Source organism: Papio anubis, chromosome 19 (genome assembly GCF_008728515.1).
Source record: "Papio anubis isolate 15944 chromosome 19, Panubis1.0, whole genome shotgun sequence".
NCBI lineage: Eukaryota > Metazoa > Chordata > Mammalia > Primates > Cercopithecidae > Papio > Papio anubis.
Window position 1 is genome coordinate 10496674 of NC_044994.1, and position 13954 is coordinate 10510627.

General features: G+C 36.3%; 1 protein-coding gene across 4 annotated transcripts in view; it reads right to left on the reverse strand.

The window, feature by feature from the left end:
• Nucleotides 1-544: 544 nt before the first annotated feature.
• The window catches only part of SMCHD1 (structural maintenance of chromosomes flexible hinge domain containing 1), a 153480-nt gene continuing 140070 nt past the window's right edge, over nucleotides 545-13954 (reverse strand). For 2 of the 4 annotated variants that reach the window (XM_021929971.2, XM_021929972.2), the window contains 3 exons: nucleotides 8186-8344; nucleotides 7765-7879; nucleotides 545-1598 (listed from right to left, as the gene is read on the reverse strand). In XM_021929971.2, the coding sequence (XP_021785663.1) occupies nucleotides 1574-1598; nucleotides 7765-7879; nucleotides 8186-8344 (299 nt within the window). In that variant the 3' untranslated portion in view covers nucleotides 545-1573. Of the gene's footprint in view, nucleotides 1599-7764; nucleotides 7880-8185; nucleotides 8345-13954 lie in introns of those variants that run through there. The other 2 variants (XR_002518629.2, XR_002518628.2) reach the window with 1 other exon arrangement.

Sequence of the window (13954 nt, forward strand, 5' to 3'; positions counted from 1 at the left end):
ATATTAATTATACTTTCAAGTCTAGTTCCTAAGAAGTGATTTCTCTTTAACTTTTCTTACCTATCAATCATTTTCATATAATCTAATGTCTAAGGACTGCAAATATTGGTACAGGGTGAGTATCCCTAATCTAAAAATCAGAAACAAGAAATGTTCCAAAATTCAAAACATTTGAGCGCAGATATGACATATAAGGGAAATGCTCATTGAAGGATTTCCAATTTCTAATGAAAGATTTTTGGATTAGGGATGCTAAACTGGTAAATATAATGCAAATATTCCAAAATAATAAAAAAAAAACTCACAAAAACCAAAATCCAAAACACTTCAGGTCCCAACCATTTTCAATAAGGGATACTCAACCTGTAATACTATGGAGCCAATCTTCCCCATAGCTAATTCTATAATTGCCATTTTGTTTTTTCTGTAACAACAATTTAAATAATTTCCAATTATAAAGATAGGTTAACATCATTATAGTTTTTTAACAAGATAACTTTCACGAAGCTTCCAATTTTAAAAAGAAAAACACTTATCTATTCAGTAGGGAAGAAACAATCTTATTTATTAACAGCCTGCATATTTAGAAAGGGTTTAAAAACACATACATTTCCTGGGACACAAACTTACCAAATGTATGTCCTTACAAAATAACTTCACAGATTAATAGTCTTGAACTTACACAAAGACATATATATGACATACATTAGGTTGAGTTAATATACATTTCAAATGTTTTTGCAGCAACTTTCTACCAGAAAGTACATTAATGTGAGAATGTATGTTCTCTTTAATCCCTTAAAAATAGTAATAAAAAATTACAAAATAATGTAAATGTAAAATTAAGGCTGAGACTACATATTCTAGTATTAATAAATCAAACAATAGTTATAAAACTTGGTGTTGCTGAATATTATATATATATATGTGTATATATATATATACAGGATAAGTCTTTTGAAATTTGAAATGCTACCACTGTCACAAGTTCACTCATCGATTTAACGTTGTTCTGGGTATCTTAACATTTCAATTCCCAAACACCTGTGCTTTTAAAATTTTTATCCTGAATTCTGCATTGAGTTTCCTCACATATTTACAATTAAATATCTAGCCTCTAGAACCTCCCTTACACAGAAGACAAAACATCTTTGTTAAATAAATTCACGCAAAAGTAATAAAAAGGTTTTCAAGAAATAGTTCTAACATGTTCATTATATTTATACTGAAAAATAGTACACATACTTTTCTTCAGGATTAATAAATGCCATGTGCCAGTTTTACAGTCACTGCCATATTAGCACATTTTCCTCTTACACATTTGCAAGGTAATGACAACCAAAGGGCATAACGTCTGGAATAATTCCAGTAGATCCATAATGTCCAGTAAGATTCATAAAATTGAATGGTTGTTTCCAGTCCCATCTGAATCAAAATGGAAATTCATGCCCAGGTACTTGTATTGTCCCCAGAAATACTCAGTCTGGAAGTCACCCTCTTGGTCTTCTGAAACAGAGATGCAGAAAGTAGGGCATTCTTATTGAGACCAATGGCCTCTTCTCTCTGTCACCTCTCACACATCTGTTTTGGTTATAATCCTGGTCAAAGGGGAAAGAAAACAAAGTTTTATGTACCAAAGGTTTCCCTTTCCTGAACTCCCTCATCACACCTGGATGCTTAAATATCCAATGAAACCATATTCTCTTAATTATAATTCTTGGTATAAACAGATTTAATTAAATCCTTATATACAATCGTTTCCTTCACATGTATGCAAAACAAGCCCCCAAATAAAAGTAGTTAACACACACACACAGTATATAATATATATAATCTGTATCACAGTGCTTTGAAATGGTATTATCTCAGACCCAAATTCTGCAGATTTTTGCTTTTCACCCCCTTTTCCTTAAATGAACTTATTATTTTAAGAACAGGAATTATAATGCTTATTACAGAAAAGTAACAAAGACAAGCAAAATAAAACATAATTAATATTCATAATCCCATTCATATAGAGATGAACACAGTGAACACCTTGATATATGTACCTACAGATTTAAAAAATTCAGATATATCTAAATATTTTCTTTTTTTTTTTTTTTTTTTTTTTTTGAGACTGAGTCTGGCTCTGTCCCCCAGGCTGGAGTGCAGTGGCCGGATCTCAGCTCACTGCAAGCTCCGCCTCCCGGGTTTACGCCATTCTCCTGCCTCAGCCTCCCGAGTGGCTGGGACTACAGGTGCCCGCCACCTCGCCCGGCTCGTTTTTCGTATTTTTTAAGTAGAGACGGGGTTTCACTGTGTTAGCCAGGATGGTCTCGATCTCCTGACCTCGTGATCCACCCATCTCGGCCTCCCAAAGTGCTGGGATTACAGGCTTGAGCCACCGCGCCCGGCCAGAAGATAAATATTTTTAACAGAACTAATTTTTAATCTTTATAAGTGGAAAATGATTTAGAAAACTGAAGCCTCTTTTCAAGAAAACAATGGAGTCTACTGCATAGTATCATATATTGCTAAGCATATTTAATGAATTCTAAGATTTTTTCACAATTAACATCTCTGAAATCCAGATGTACTTTATAATGTCGAGTTAACTGGCAATATTTTTCTTTAATGTTTCATAAAATGACATTTTCATAGTTAATGAAATCTTAAAGTTGAAACACAGTATGTGATCTGTAAGCGCTAACAAATATATATTCAATATACATATGTAAATAAAAACATAAACATAAATATACAGAAACACATATAATGTACCTATTTCCTACTATTAAATTTGTTCGATTGTATGGATGAAATATACCAATATTCAATACTGTTAAGATTTTTATTTCAAATGCTCTGACCTTTTGAGAGTGTGAGATTTATTAAAGATTTATAGAGAATAGGAAAAGACTGAGGATGAGAAAATCCCTAATAGTGATTTTAACAAATTTCCTGAAGATAATCAGGATGCAAAGGGGAGAAAGTCACAGCCCAGAATACACCAAATTTTCAACCTAAACTTCTAATACTGCCATCACAAAGCTAAACAAATGATAGCATTGTGTGTGTGTGTGTGTGTCCCCACGTGCTAAAGGCTGCAGTGAAAATATGGTTCTTTGGCTCTCTAAAAACACTGACATTCTTTCTCCCTTTCCTTGACATGATACAGTATTACTATGAAGTGTCTTAGTGAGCATTTTGTCAGTCATTGTTGCTGGGCATTCAATTAATTTCATTCATCCCTGAGAAATTCTCTTCCACATGATAGCATTTCCTTCTCCATTTTCTTCTTTATTTTCTTCTTTCTAGATTCCTAAGAGTCTGAATTGGTTCTCTGTCTTCTCTTTTTGTATTTGGAAAGTTTTCTTTTTGACTTTAGTCCTCCTATTGAACTTTTTATTTCAGCAACAATATTTGTAATCTGTTTATTCATTCTTGTCCTGGCTCCTTTCGGCTACATAGTAATTACAATTTTATAAAAGAGATCTAGTCTCTTTACTAAACTGTCCTCCAGGTTGATTTTGGAACTCATCTTGAATTTTGTCTCTCATGCTGCTGGCTACCCTCATTTGTGTGATGATTCTTGGTTGTACAATTACATTTAAGAAAGAGGATTATGTTGCTAGCTGGAATTTCTTCTACTATCATAAAAACAGAACTGTTTTACCATCAAGTCTCTTCTCTGAGTGGGATTTGATGGTAACTATAACTGGGATAGGGCATAGCAAGGTCATGGGTCCACAGGTTTTGCTTTAAACATGTGGATGTTGGGTTGAGCATAGTGACTCAGGCCTGTAATCTCAGTACTTTGGGAGGCCGCGGCAGGACAGTAGCTTGAGACCAGCCTGGGCAACACAGCAAGACCCCATCTCTATAAAATAAATAAGTAAAAATTGTTGAATTAAAAAAAAATAGATAAATGTGCAGGTGCAGAGCCAATTATCAGCCTTTTGGTTCCCAGAGGCCAGCATTAGGTCCTAGTGTGCCAGCAAACTACCAAAAGCCAATATACCAACATTTAACTCATTTCCATTGTTACCTAACTTTGTAGTGGCATCTTTTCATGCCTGGTGACAAGGAAACAAAGCTTTCAAAGTTTGGGTTGAAAATCTGGTACATTCTAGGCTGTGGCTTCCTTTCTTTTTCCATTCTGTTCTGTCCTTTTATTTGCCACTCCCAAACGGAGAGTTGCTGGACTTCTCACTCTTTTGTTCTGACTCTGAGTTCATAGTGTTTCTGGGGCTGAATCAGGCAGACTGTCTCCTATTATTTCTAGACTATTTCCCAGTCCCTTCACCTCTAGTATATTCTAGCCTTGTTTCTATCCTGTTATCCCCAGAAAACCTCAATCAAATGTGATCGCAAAATGAAGACATGTTCGGACATGGAAGGGCTCCAAGTTATCTTTCTACACACTTTTTCTAAGGAATTTATAAGAGAGAGAAAGACATGGAATCCAATAAATAATGGATATAATCCAAGAGAATAACTAAGGAAGACCCAGCATGGCAGATTTACAGGAGGCCTGCACAGTTACTAGTCACTGGTACAGCAGGAAGAAGATGTGATTAAAATACATAGGGAAAGAAAAAAAAAGGTGGCAATTAAAACTTCCAGAAAAATCAACAACAAGAAAGAGTCTTAGTAACAACTGGAATAACACTTCACGTGATTTTAAGAATAACAGAGTAAGGAAGATTTATTTGAGCCTGATGTTTGGAGCTCTAACTGGTGGCCTAAGTAAGAGTCATGACATTAGACCTGTATAGAGAAGGAAATGTAATTCTAGCACACAAGTTTGCCTAGTACTGAACAATATTTACATAGTCATGATAATGTAATTTTTAAAAGGGTAGGCAACGACAGAGTAACTAAAAATTAACAGTTAAAACAAGGGTTGCCTCTGAAAGATGGAATAGAGGTAAGGATGCACAGGATACAAGATTTTATGATCATCAGCTCTTTCTAGACCTGTGCTGTCCAGAACGGTAGCCACCAGCCATGTGTGGCTCCAGAGTACCTGCAATATAGCTAGTCCTAATTGAGATTTGCCGTCTTCTGAACTGTGAAGACTCTGTATTTTTTAAAAAAGAATGTAAAATAGCTCATTAATCATTTTTAACTTTGTTTACATGTAGAAATATTTTGGATATTGGGTTCAATAACATCTATGATTAAATGGCTTTTAGAAAATTTAAAATTATATATGTGACTCAACGTATAGTACAACACTGTAAAGTAAACCATTTGATATATGTATACACATGACTGATGATCATTATATTACTAACAATATTATAAACTAAAAAATTCTCTCTGAATTGCTACAAAATCTTAATTAACAAGATCCAAATCAATGTCCATAGTAGTGCTGTAATAACTGGAAGGTCTAGGACAAATTTAGTGCTAAGACTGTGGCACAAAAACATGTACCTTACATCTTAGCCTAGAACTGCACCTGAGGAATTTCCTTAGTGGGAAGTGGGTTCTGGTCTCTTAAAAAAATAATCCCACTGTTTATAAAATACTGCTTTAAAAAATTATGAAAAACCTACATCAAAGCAGAGGGAATAATACAGTGAATTTCCTATTTCAAGCTTCAGTAATGAAAACATTTTGCCAAGTCTTGTTTTGATATCCTCTGCCACTTTATTTTCCTGGAGTATTTTAAGAGTATATCCCAGACACCATATTATTTAACTAATATAAGAACTTTCTACAAAGAAGAACTTTTATAAAGAAGAACTTTCTGTAACTATTTGGTAACCTGATAGTTCATACATATGTCTTTTCTATATGAATATATAAATTTTCACAGTCACAAGCAAGTGCCCTACTAACCAGCAATGATAACCAATAAGGGATTTTTGCATCATTTTGAACTCATGATTTCTAAAAATTATATGTCTAAATCTACTGCAAAGAGTCTTTCTGATGCTAAATTGCCCCAACACACTTTGAATGATCAGCTTAATCATCTGTATACACCTCATGCCCATGAACACATCATTCACATGCCTACATGTGTGATACTCAAGAGATATCAATGAACTTAAAACAGAATTTTTTTGCAACATGATGGAGAAGTTTCATAATCTGGCCTCTGCCTCTATGTTCAACAACAGTTTGGCTCTCTCCCTCTTGCATACCATGCCTTAGCCACTAACATCTTTTCAGTTCCTCAAACATGCCACATCTGTTATTTTCTTAGAGCATCATGCCTTCTTCCCAACCTCTGACTGAAACCAATCCCTATATGGCTGGTTCCTTCCCATGCTTCAGTTCTCTGTTTCAAAGCATCTCTCCTGACAACTGATATTGTTTCTCTATCATTTTCTTCATCATTTTTTCATTTCTTATTTTCTTTCTCTCTTTTTTTTTTGAGACAGAGTCACGCTCTTGTCGCCCAGACTGGAGTGCAATGGTGCAATCTTGGCTCACTGCAACCTCCGCCTCTTGGGTTCAAGCAATTCTCCTACCTCAGCCTCCCGAGTACCTGTGATTACGGGCGTGCGCCACCATGCCCGGCTAATTTTTTGTATTTTTAGTAGAGACGGGGTTTCACCACGTTAGCCAGGATGGTCTCGATCTCCTGACCTCATGATCTGCCCGCCTCAGCCTCCCAAAGTGCTGAGATTATAGGCGTGAGCCACTGTACCTGGCCTTTTCATTCCTTTAAATAGAAAAAAGCTTACTTTTTAAATTGTCCCTCTACTGCAGAGAATTACAGAATTCCAACGGAGGCAAGAACCATGTCAGTTTTATTCACCCAGCAACATATACCACAGAGTGAGATTTCAAATCTTTACTGAATAAATGTAGAATATGCAGATGCAAAGGGCAAAGAATACCAATTCCAAACACCATAGTTTCAAGGGAATTCCTCTACGGTTGATATGAGAAAACATATTCAGGTAGAGTCTACCATTAAACCTTTTGAAATAATAAAAGAGAAACACCAGTACCATGATATCCTTCTGTGGGATGACTTTACTAACATTTAATCTAAAAGGGACAGTTTTCTTACTATGAAGTTAGGGTGGAAATGGCTGTGTTGGTCTTTTGGTGATCGAAATGGCATCTGATTCTCCAAAGCAAAAATTATAAGCAATTTTAAAATAAGCGATTTACAAATGGTTTTGCATATTCTATACTTATTAAGTTACTGATCCTATGAAAGAGAACGCAGTGAGCCAAACAATAGACAAGCAATTTGACTCTTACAATGACTTTTAACATAATATAAAAATAAACTATTAACATTTCTAAATAACTAGCACAAGTTATTTAGAAGATTGAGTATCCTAAGAGAATATAATGCTTAAGTTTTATCTTCATTATTACTTTTTTTTTTAAATTTAAAATATTCTGGCTCAAGGGAAGAATTAGACATGAACGCATACTGTTTTTAAAGTATGATGACCCAGTCAGGCGCAGTGGCTCACACCTGTAGTCCCAGCACTTTGGGAGGCCAAGGTGGGCAGGTCAGGAGTTTGAGACTAGCCTGGCCAACACAGTGAAACCCTATCTCTACAAAAAAAATACAAAAAATTAGCCGAGCATGGTGGTGCATGCCTATAATGCCAGCTGCTCGGGAGGCTGAGGCACAAGGATCCCTTGAGCGCGGGAGGTGGAGGTTGCAGTGAACCAAGATTGTGCCACTGCACTCTAGCCTGGGTGACAGAGCAAGACTTCATCTCAAAAAAAAAAAGTTATCGTGAGACCCAAGAACTTTAGTAAACTAACCAAACATAATTCTCAGGTCAAACTCACCTATTTTGTCTTGTAGCTTCTCGTCTCATTCTTTTAGGAGGAATTGGACAATCTGTCATCTCAACCTTTGGTGAATGACGCAATGAGTCATTACACTTACGTATGGGAGTCATACCTGTGAAGATGGAAAATGTAGAAAGTTAACCTTACAATAAAAACAATGGAATTATTATATGAGAGAAATGCAAACATGAATATGTCATAATTTATAGAAAATGAATTAAGAAAGAATACTGAGAATGCCTCTTACTACTTCTGGTGAAAGAAGAGTTTATAACCATTTATCAGATAGGACTTGGAGGTTAAGAGTTTTTGTTAAGTTCTGAATCATCTGCATTCTTTTTTCTTACAGTTGGATTCTCATCAAAAATATTTATCTCCATATAAAGGAAGTAGAAGTTAACAAAAAGTAAAGACTTACCTAGTTTCTCCTCTATTAGTTTGAGATTTTTCTCATGTTCATCAAGTTCTTGCTTTTTCTTCTTCATATCCGGAGTGCGAAGGTACTCTAATTGACTGTTAAGATCCTTATTCACACTGTCTACTTTGCACACAGCAGAACGATACTGCTGAAGAAGATCTGTAAAGAAACCAAATGCATTTGACTAAATTACTGATATCAAACCAAACTCACGTTTTAGGGGAAAAAATGAGCAACACTGGGATTTGTGTTATGGTAACATATGGGATCTACTTTTAAAGCCACAAAACATTCAATATAAACAAATGAAATAAAAAAGCATAGTTAAGATCCCAGCACAAACTTGTTAACTTTAACTTTCTTTCTTTGACTTAAGTTTACTTCTGTCAGGGAAGAGTTCTCTATATAAAAAGTGCTCTGTTTTTACTGGATCACTCTCTCAAGCCAATGTTTGTATCTTGTCCGATATTCAGTATTCAATATAATTCCATGTGGACAAATTTGGCAGGGGGAAGGCAAATATATTAAATATTGTATTGTTAGAAAATCACTACTTCCCAAATGAAAACTGATGAGTTACAGGGGGTTTCTAATAAAAAGATGTGTAAGTATAACTGACAGTGAGCATGCTGTGGTTCAAATTTGGCAGCACTGCAACTCATTAATTCTTATTTTTTGTACTGTAAAAAAAGAAAATCATTGCTTCCAAAAAGCATGGCTATTATTTTTAAACACAGAATTTTTAGGCCGGGCGTGGTGGCTCACGTCTGTAATTCCAGCACTTTGTGAGGCTGAGGCGGATGGATCATGAGGTCAGGAGATCAAGACCATCCCTGTCTAACACAGTGAAACCCCGTCTCTACTAATAATACAAAAACAAAATTAGCCGGACGTGGTGGCGGGTGTCTGTAGTCCCAGCTACTCAGGAGGTTGAGGCAGGAGAATGGCGTGAACCCGGGAGATGGAGCTTGCAGTGAGCCAAGATCGTGCCACTGCACTCCAGCATGGGTGACAGAGTGAGACTCTGTCAAAAAAAAAACATAGAATTTTTTAAAAACACACTCAGAAAAATACTTCACTTTCAAAAAACTTAACTTTCCTTAAATTACTTTGTCTAAAAATGTATTACATTATTCAAATTAATGACCTGGGAAAATGTCCACCATAGAAAAGTATATAGAAAAGGACTATAAAACCAAATTGTTAGAATAATTCAACTTATTTTAAACTAATATACTCCCACATGTATAGACAAAAGGCTGGAATGTGATACAATAAATTATTAACAATGTTTAATCTGTAGGTTTGGGAATTATGAGTTCTTTTAAAAATTCATGATGCTTGCCTGTATGTTCCAATTTTTTTCCACAATGATCAAGTGTTCTTTTTGCCATAAATTTTGAAATTCCAAAAAAGTATTATATTATTCAGGTTTGAGATTATTGCCTGTCTCCATGATTTACTAGACACTAAGTATTAAATAGTGACTATACTCTACGCTAAGGGTTAGTAAACTACCACTCATGGGCCAAGAATGGTTTATTTCAGTTTTTTGTTTTTGTTTTTTAAGACAAGGTCTCACTCTGTCACCCAGGATGGAGTACAGTGACACAATCACTGCTCACTGCAGCCTCATCTTCGCAGGCTCAGGTGATTCTCCCATCTTAGCCTCCTGAATAGCTTGGACTACAGGCAAATTGGCCACCACACCTATCTAATTTTTGTAGAGACGGGGTTTCACTATGCTGTTCGACCTTTGGGAGGCCAAGGTGGGTGGACTGCTTGAGCCCAGGTTGGTCTTGAAATCCCGGGCTCAGGCGATCTGACCATCTTGGGCTCCCGAAGTGCTGGGATTACAGGAGTGAACCACTGGCCCATCCAGTTTAAAATGGTTAGATTTTAAATAGTTATATAAATATCTTCATAACATCATCCTTGATTTTGCCACTTGGTTTGCAAAACTTGAAACATTTAGCATCTGGATAAGACTCTAGTCACACATCAAGATGATCAACATCCATGGGAATGGACATATAAACATTCAAACACTTAACAAACATATATAAGTGGTTTATAAATAAAACTGTGAAAGAAATTATTTAAGAGTACAGAGTACATTAGGTGTAACATAAGATATTCTATACTTTAAGGGTCAAGAGTAGTGTTTTCAAAAGAAACCTACCCAATATTCTAGAAATCCACACTTAGAATGAGTGGCCAAATTACACGTACACATCTGTGTGTGCTTGTGAATATATTCATATTTAAATACAAATTCTATATGTGAAATTGAGTGACGTTAAGACCCTTATGTTCCTTATGCTTTATGATTTATTGAGAATTTTATTCTGGTCTGACAGCACTTCTAATTCCACATTAAAACAATGTTTTCTTTTCTTTTTTTTTTTTTTTTTTTTTTTTTGAGACGGAGTCTCGCTCTCTCACCCAGGCTGGAGTGCAGTGGCACGATCTTGGCTCAATGCAAGCTCCACCTCCCAGGTTCACGCCCTTCTCCTGCCTCAGCCTCCCGGGTAGCTGGGACTACAGGCACCCGCCAACACGCCCGGCTAATTTTTTTGTATTTTCAGTAGAGACAGGGTTTCACTGTGTTAGCCAGGATGGTCTCGATCTCCTGACCTCGTGATCCACCCGCCCCAGCCTCCCAAACTGCTGGGATTACAGGCATGAACCACCAGGCCTGGCCTCAAGCAATGTTTTCTACATACATAAAATAATACTTATTTTTGTATGTAAATGAGTCACAATATTAAGATAGGCCATTTCAACGTGTCCAGGAGAATGACTATGTAAAGCTACTAGAAACAACACAAAAGGATTGAAAGTATATCTGAAAGGCTGTTATCAGGTAAGTGTGTTAAGGACTGCCCAAACATGAGTTAATAGAAGGCTGAAGCAACTTTCTCACCACTGAAGGATTTATGCAGTTAGATGCATAGACTTTCCTAAATACTATTTAGTGCTCTTCAAACTTTGTGCTCCATATAATTCTAAGAAACTTATTGGCAAAAAAACTGATAAGCACTTATGCCTGGGAAAAACTACAAGAAAAAATACACCAGAACCTCTGCTTTGACTTGCTTCAAATAACCCACCCAGGAAGAGGAGGATAGAGGCAAGCTGTGACAGGGTGGGTGTAAATGAAACAAGACTGGCTATGTTTTAATAATCAAAGCTAGGTGACAGGTCCATGAGAGATCATACTGCTCTATTCCCATAACAAAACAAAACACCCTTTCCCTGAAAGCCAGAGTGCGTAACTAATCTTCGTCACTATTCATAAAAATATTAAGAATGGCTTTATTTAAAAAACCGTAATAATTGACCGTAATATTGACAGCTTAGTATTATAATAAATCAAGTAGGAAAACAATAAAGTGTAAGTAATGTCTAACCTGGTCAGACATATAATATTTTAAAGTATATGAATATAATAAAAATGTTAATACTTTTGATGATGTCATGATTACAAACTATGTATTACAGCAGTCCCTCCTTTTCTTCATGGGACATGTTCCAACACCCCCAGTGGATGTCTGAAACTCCCAATGGATACTACTGAACTCTGTCTGTGTAGTCATGTGTTGCTTAATGATGGGGATGTGCTCTGAGCAATATTTCATTAGGTTATTTCGTCATTGAGTGAACACAACAGAGTGTACTTACACAAACCTACATGGTATATAGAGTCTACAATGCTCCTAGGGTATATGGTATGGCCCATTGCTCCGAGACTACAAACCTGTACAGCATGTGACAGTACTAAATACTGTAGGTAACTGTAACACAATGGTAAGCATTAGTGTATCTAAACATAGAAAAGGTAATCAACTCCATTATAATCTTATGGGACCACTGTCTTACATACAGTCTGTCTCTGACAGCCCTAGGCAGCCCATGAAAGTATTGCGGTTTTTTTTTTAAGCAAATTTTATTTGTAAAGAAATATTTTTAACTCTATGAGCTCTTTTTGTACTTTATTGGTAAAGTTTAAAGGAGTAAATAACGGGAAATATTTGGGAATATAGTAGCTCTCAATAAGTATAGTTTCAGATTTTACAATTCAATAAATATTTTGGAAATGGTTTACTATTATAAAATTAAACTAAGAGTTCTGACTACTGTTTCATCTTCAGGGTGTTTCTTTCCAGCCTTGGGTGGTCTTCTCACATACATGCACTAATTAGTACTCAGCTGGATACTGAAGGGAGACCTACTGCATTTCCAGAGCTCTCTCTCTCTCTCAAAGGCAGCTCTTGCCTTCCCAGTAACCTGTCTGTGAACTATAGTTGTCTTGACCTTCCTGGACTCCCAGCCTGTTCTTCTCAACTTTGAGACTACTGAGCTTCTTCCTGGGTTCCCCCTTTCTGTTTTACACAGTCTGGAAAATCTCTCCAGGCAGTAAGCTGAAGCAACCATAGGGCTACTTCAATTGATTTATATTTCTCAGGAATCACCATTCTTCATTGCTTGACATCCAAAGTCTTGAAAACTGTTCTTTCACATAGTTTGCTCAGTGCTTTGTTTTTTTGAGACAGAGCCTCACTCTGCCATCCAGGTTGGAATGCAGTAGCACAATCACAGCTCACAGCAAGCTCAGCCTCCCAAAGAAATGGGACTAAAAGAGCGAGCTACCAGGCCCAGCTAATTATTTTATTTTCTGTAAAGATGAGGTGTCACTATATTGCCCAGGCTGGTCTCAAGCGATCCACCCATCTTGGCCTCCCAAAGTGCTGGGATTACAGGCGTGAGCCACTGTGCCTGGCCTCAGTGGTTTTTTTCTTTGGTTTGTTTCATGTAAGTTATTCCATCTTGGTGAGAAGCAGAAGTCTATGTTCTTAGGTATTCATTCATGTTTATTTTTCTCTGTATTTAAGGATCAAACATGTTTGGCAGCAGAAACACCTTTTAAAACTTATTTTTGTTGTTCTTGTATATGACTTTTTTCCTTTCCCATTGTATCTTCTAACTGCTTACTGTAATATTATATGAATGCTATTATTTTGTATGCTACTTTTATAACTTTCTCCCTTAATAAATTCTTTTAATTTTTATCTTTGATTACCTTGGATTTTATAGGTATACTGTTAGACAATCTACAAATAGTTACCATTTTTTTCCTTTCCAATTCTCAAGACTTTGTTTTTCATTTTTAAAACTGATACATGATAGATGTACACATTTTCAGGGCACATGTGATATTCCGATACTTTATATAATGTGTCAAGATAAACTAAGGATAATTGGGATATCCCTCATCTTAATATTTTTTCTTCATGCTAGGGACATTTGAATTATTTTCTTCTACCTATACTGTGGTATTTTGTTTTTTGAGATGGAATCTCACTCTGTCGCCCAGGCAGGAGTGCAGTGGTGTGATCTTGGCTTACTGTAACCTCTGACTCCTGGGTTCCAAGCAATTCTCTTGTCTCAGCCTCCCAAGTAATTGGGATTACAGGTATGTGCCACTACGCCCAGCTAATTTTTTGTGTTTTTAGTACAGAGGGGGTTTCACCATTTTGTCCAGGCTGGTCTTGAATTCCTGACCTCAGGTGATCCACCCACCTCAGCCTCTCAGAGTGCTGGGATTACAGGCGTGAGACACCGTGTCCGGCCTGTAGTGTGTTCTGTCCTATACATACCAGCCTATGATAAATTTTAATTTATAAATTAGGCACAGTAGAGATTAACAACAATAAAACAGAATAAAAATATAGATAATAAAGTTATATGAACGTGGTGTTTCCCTCT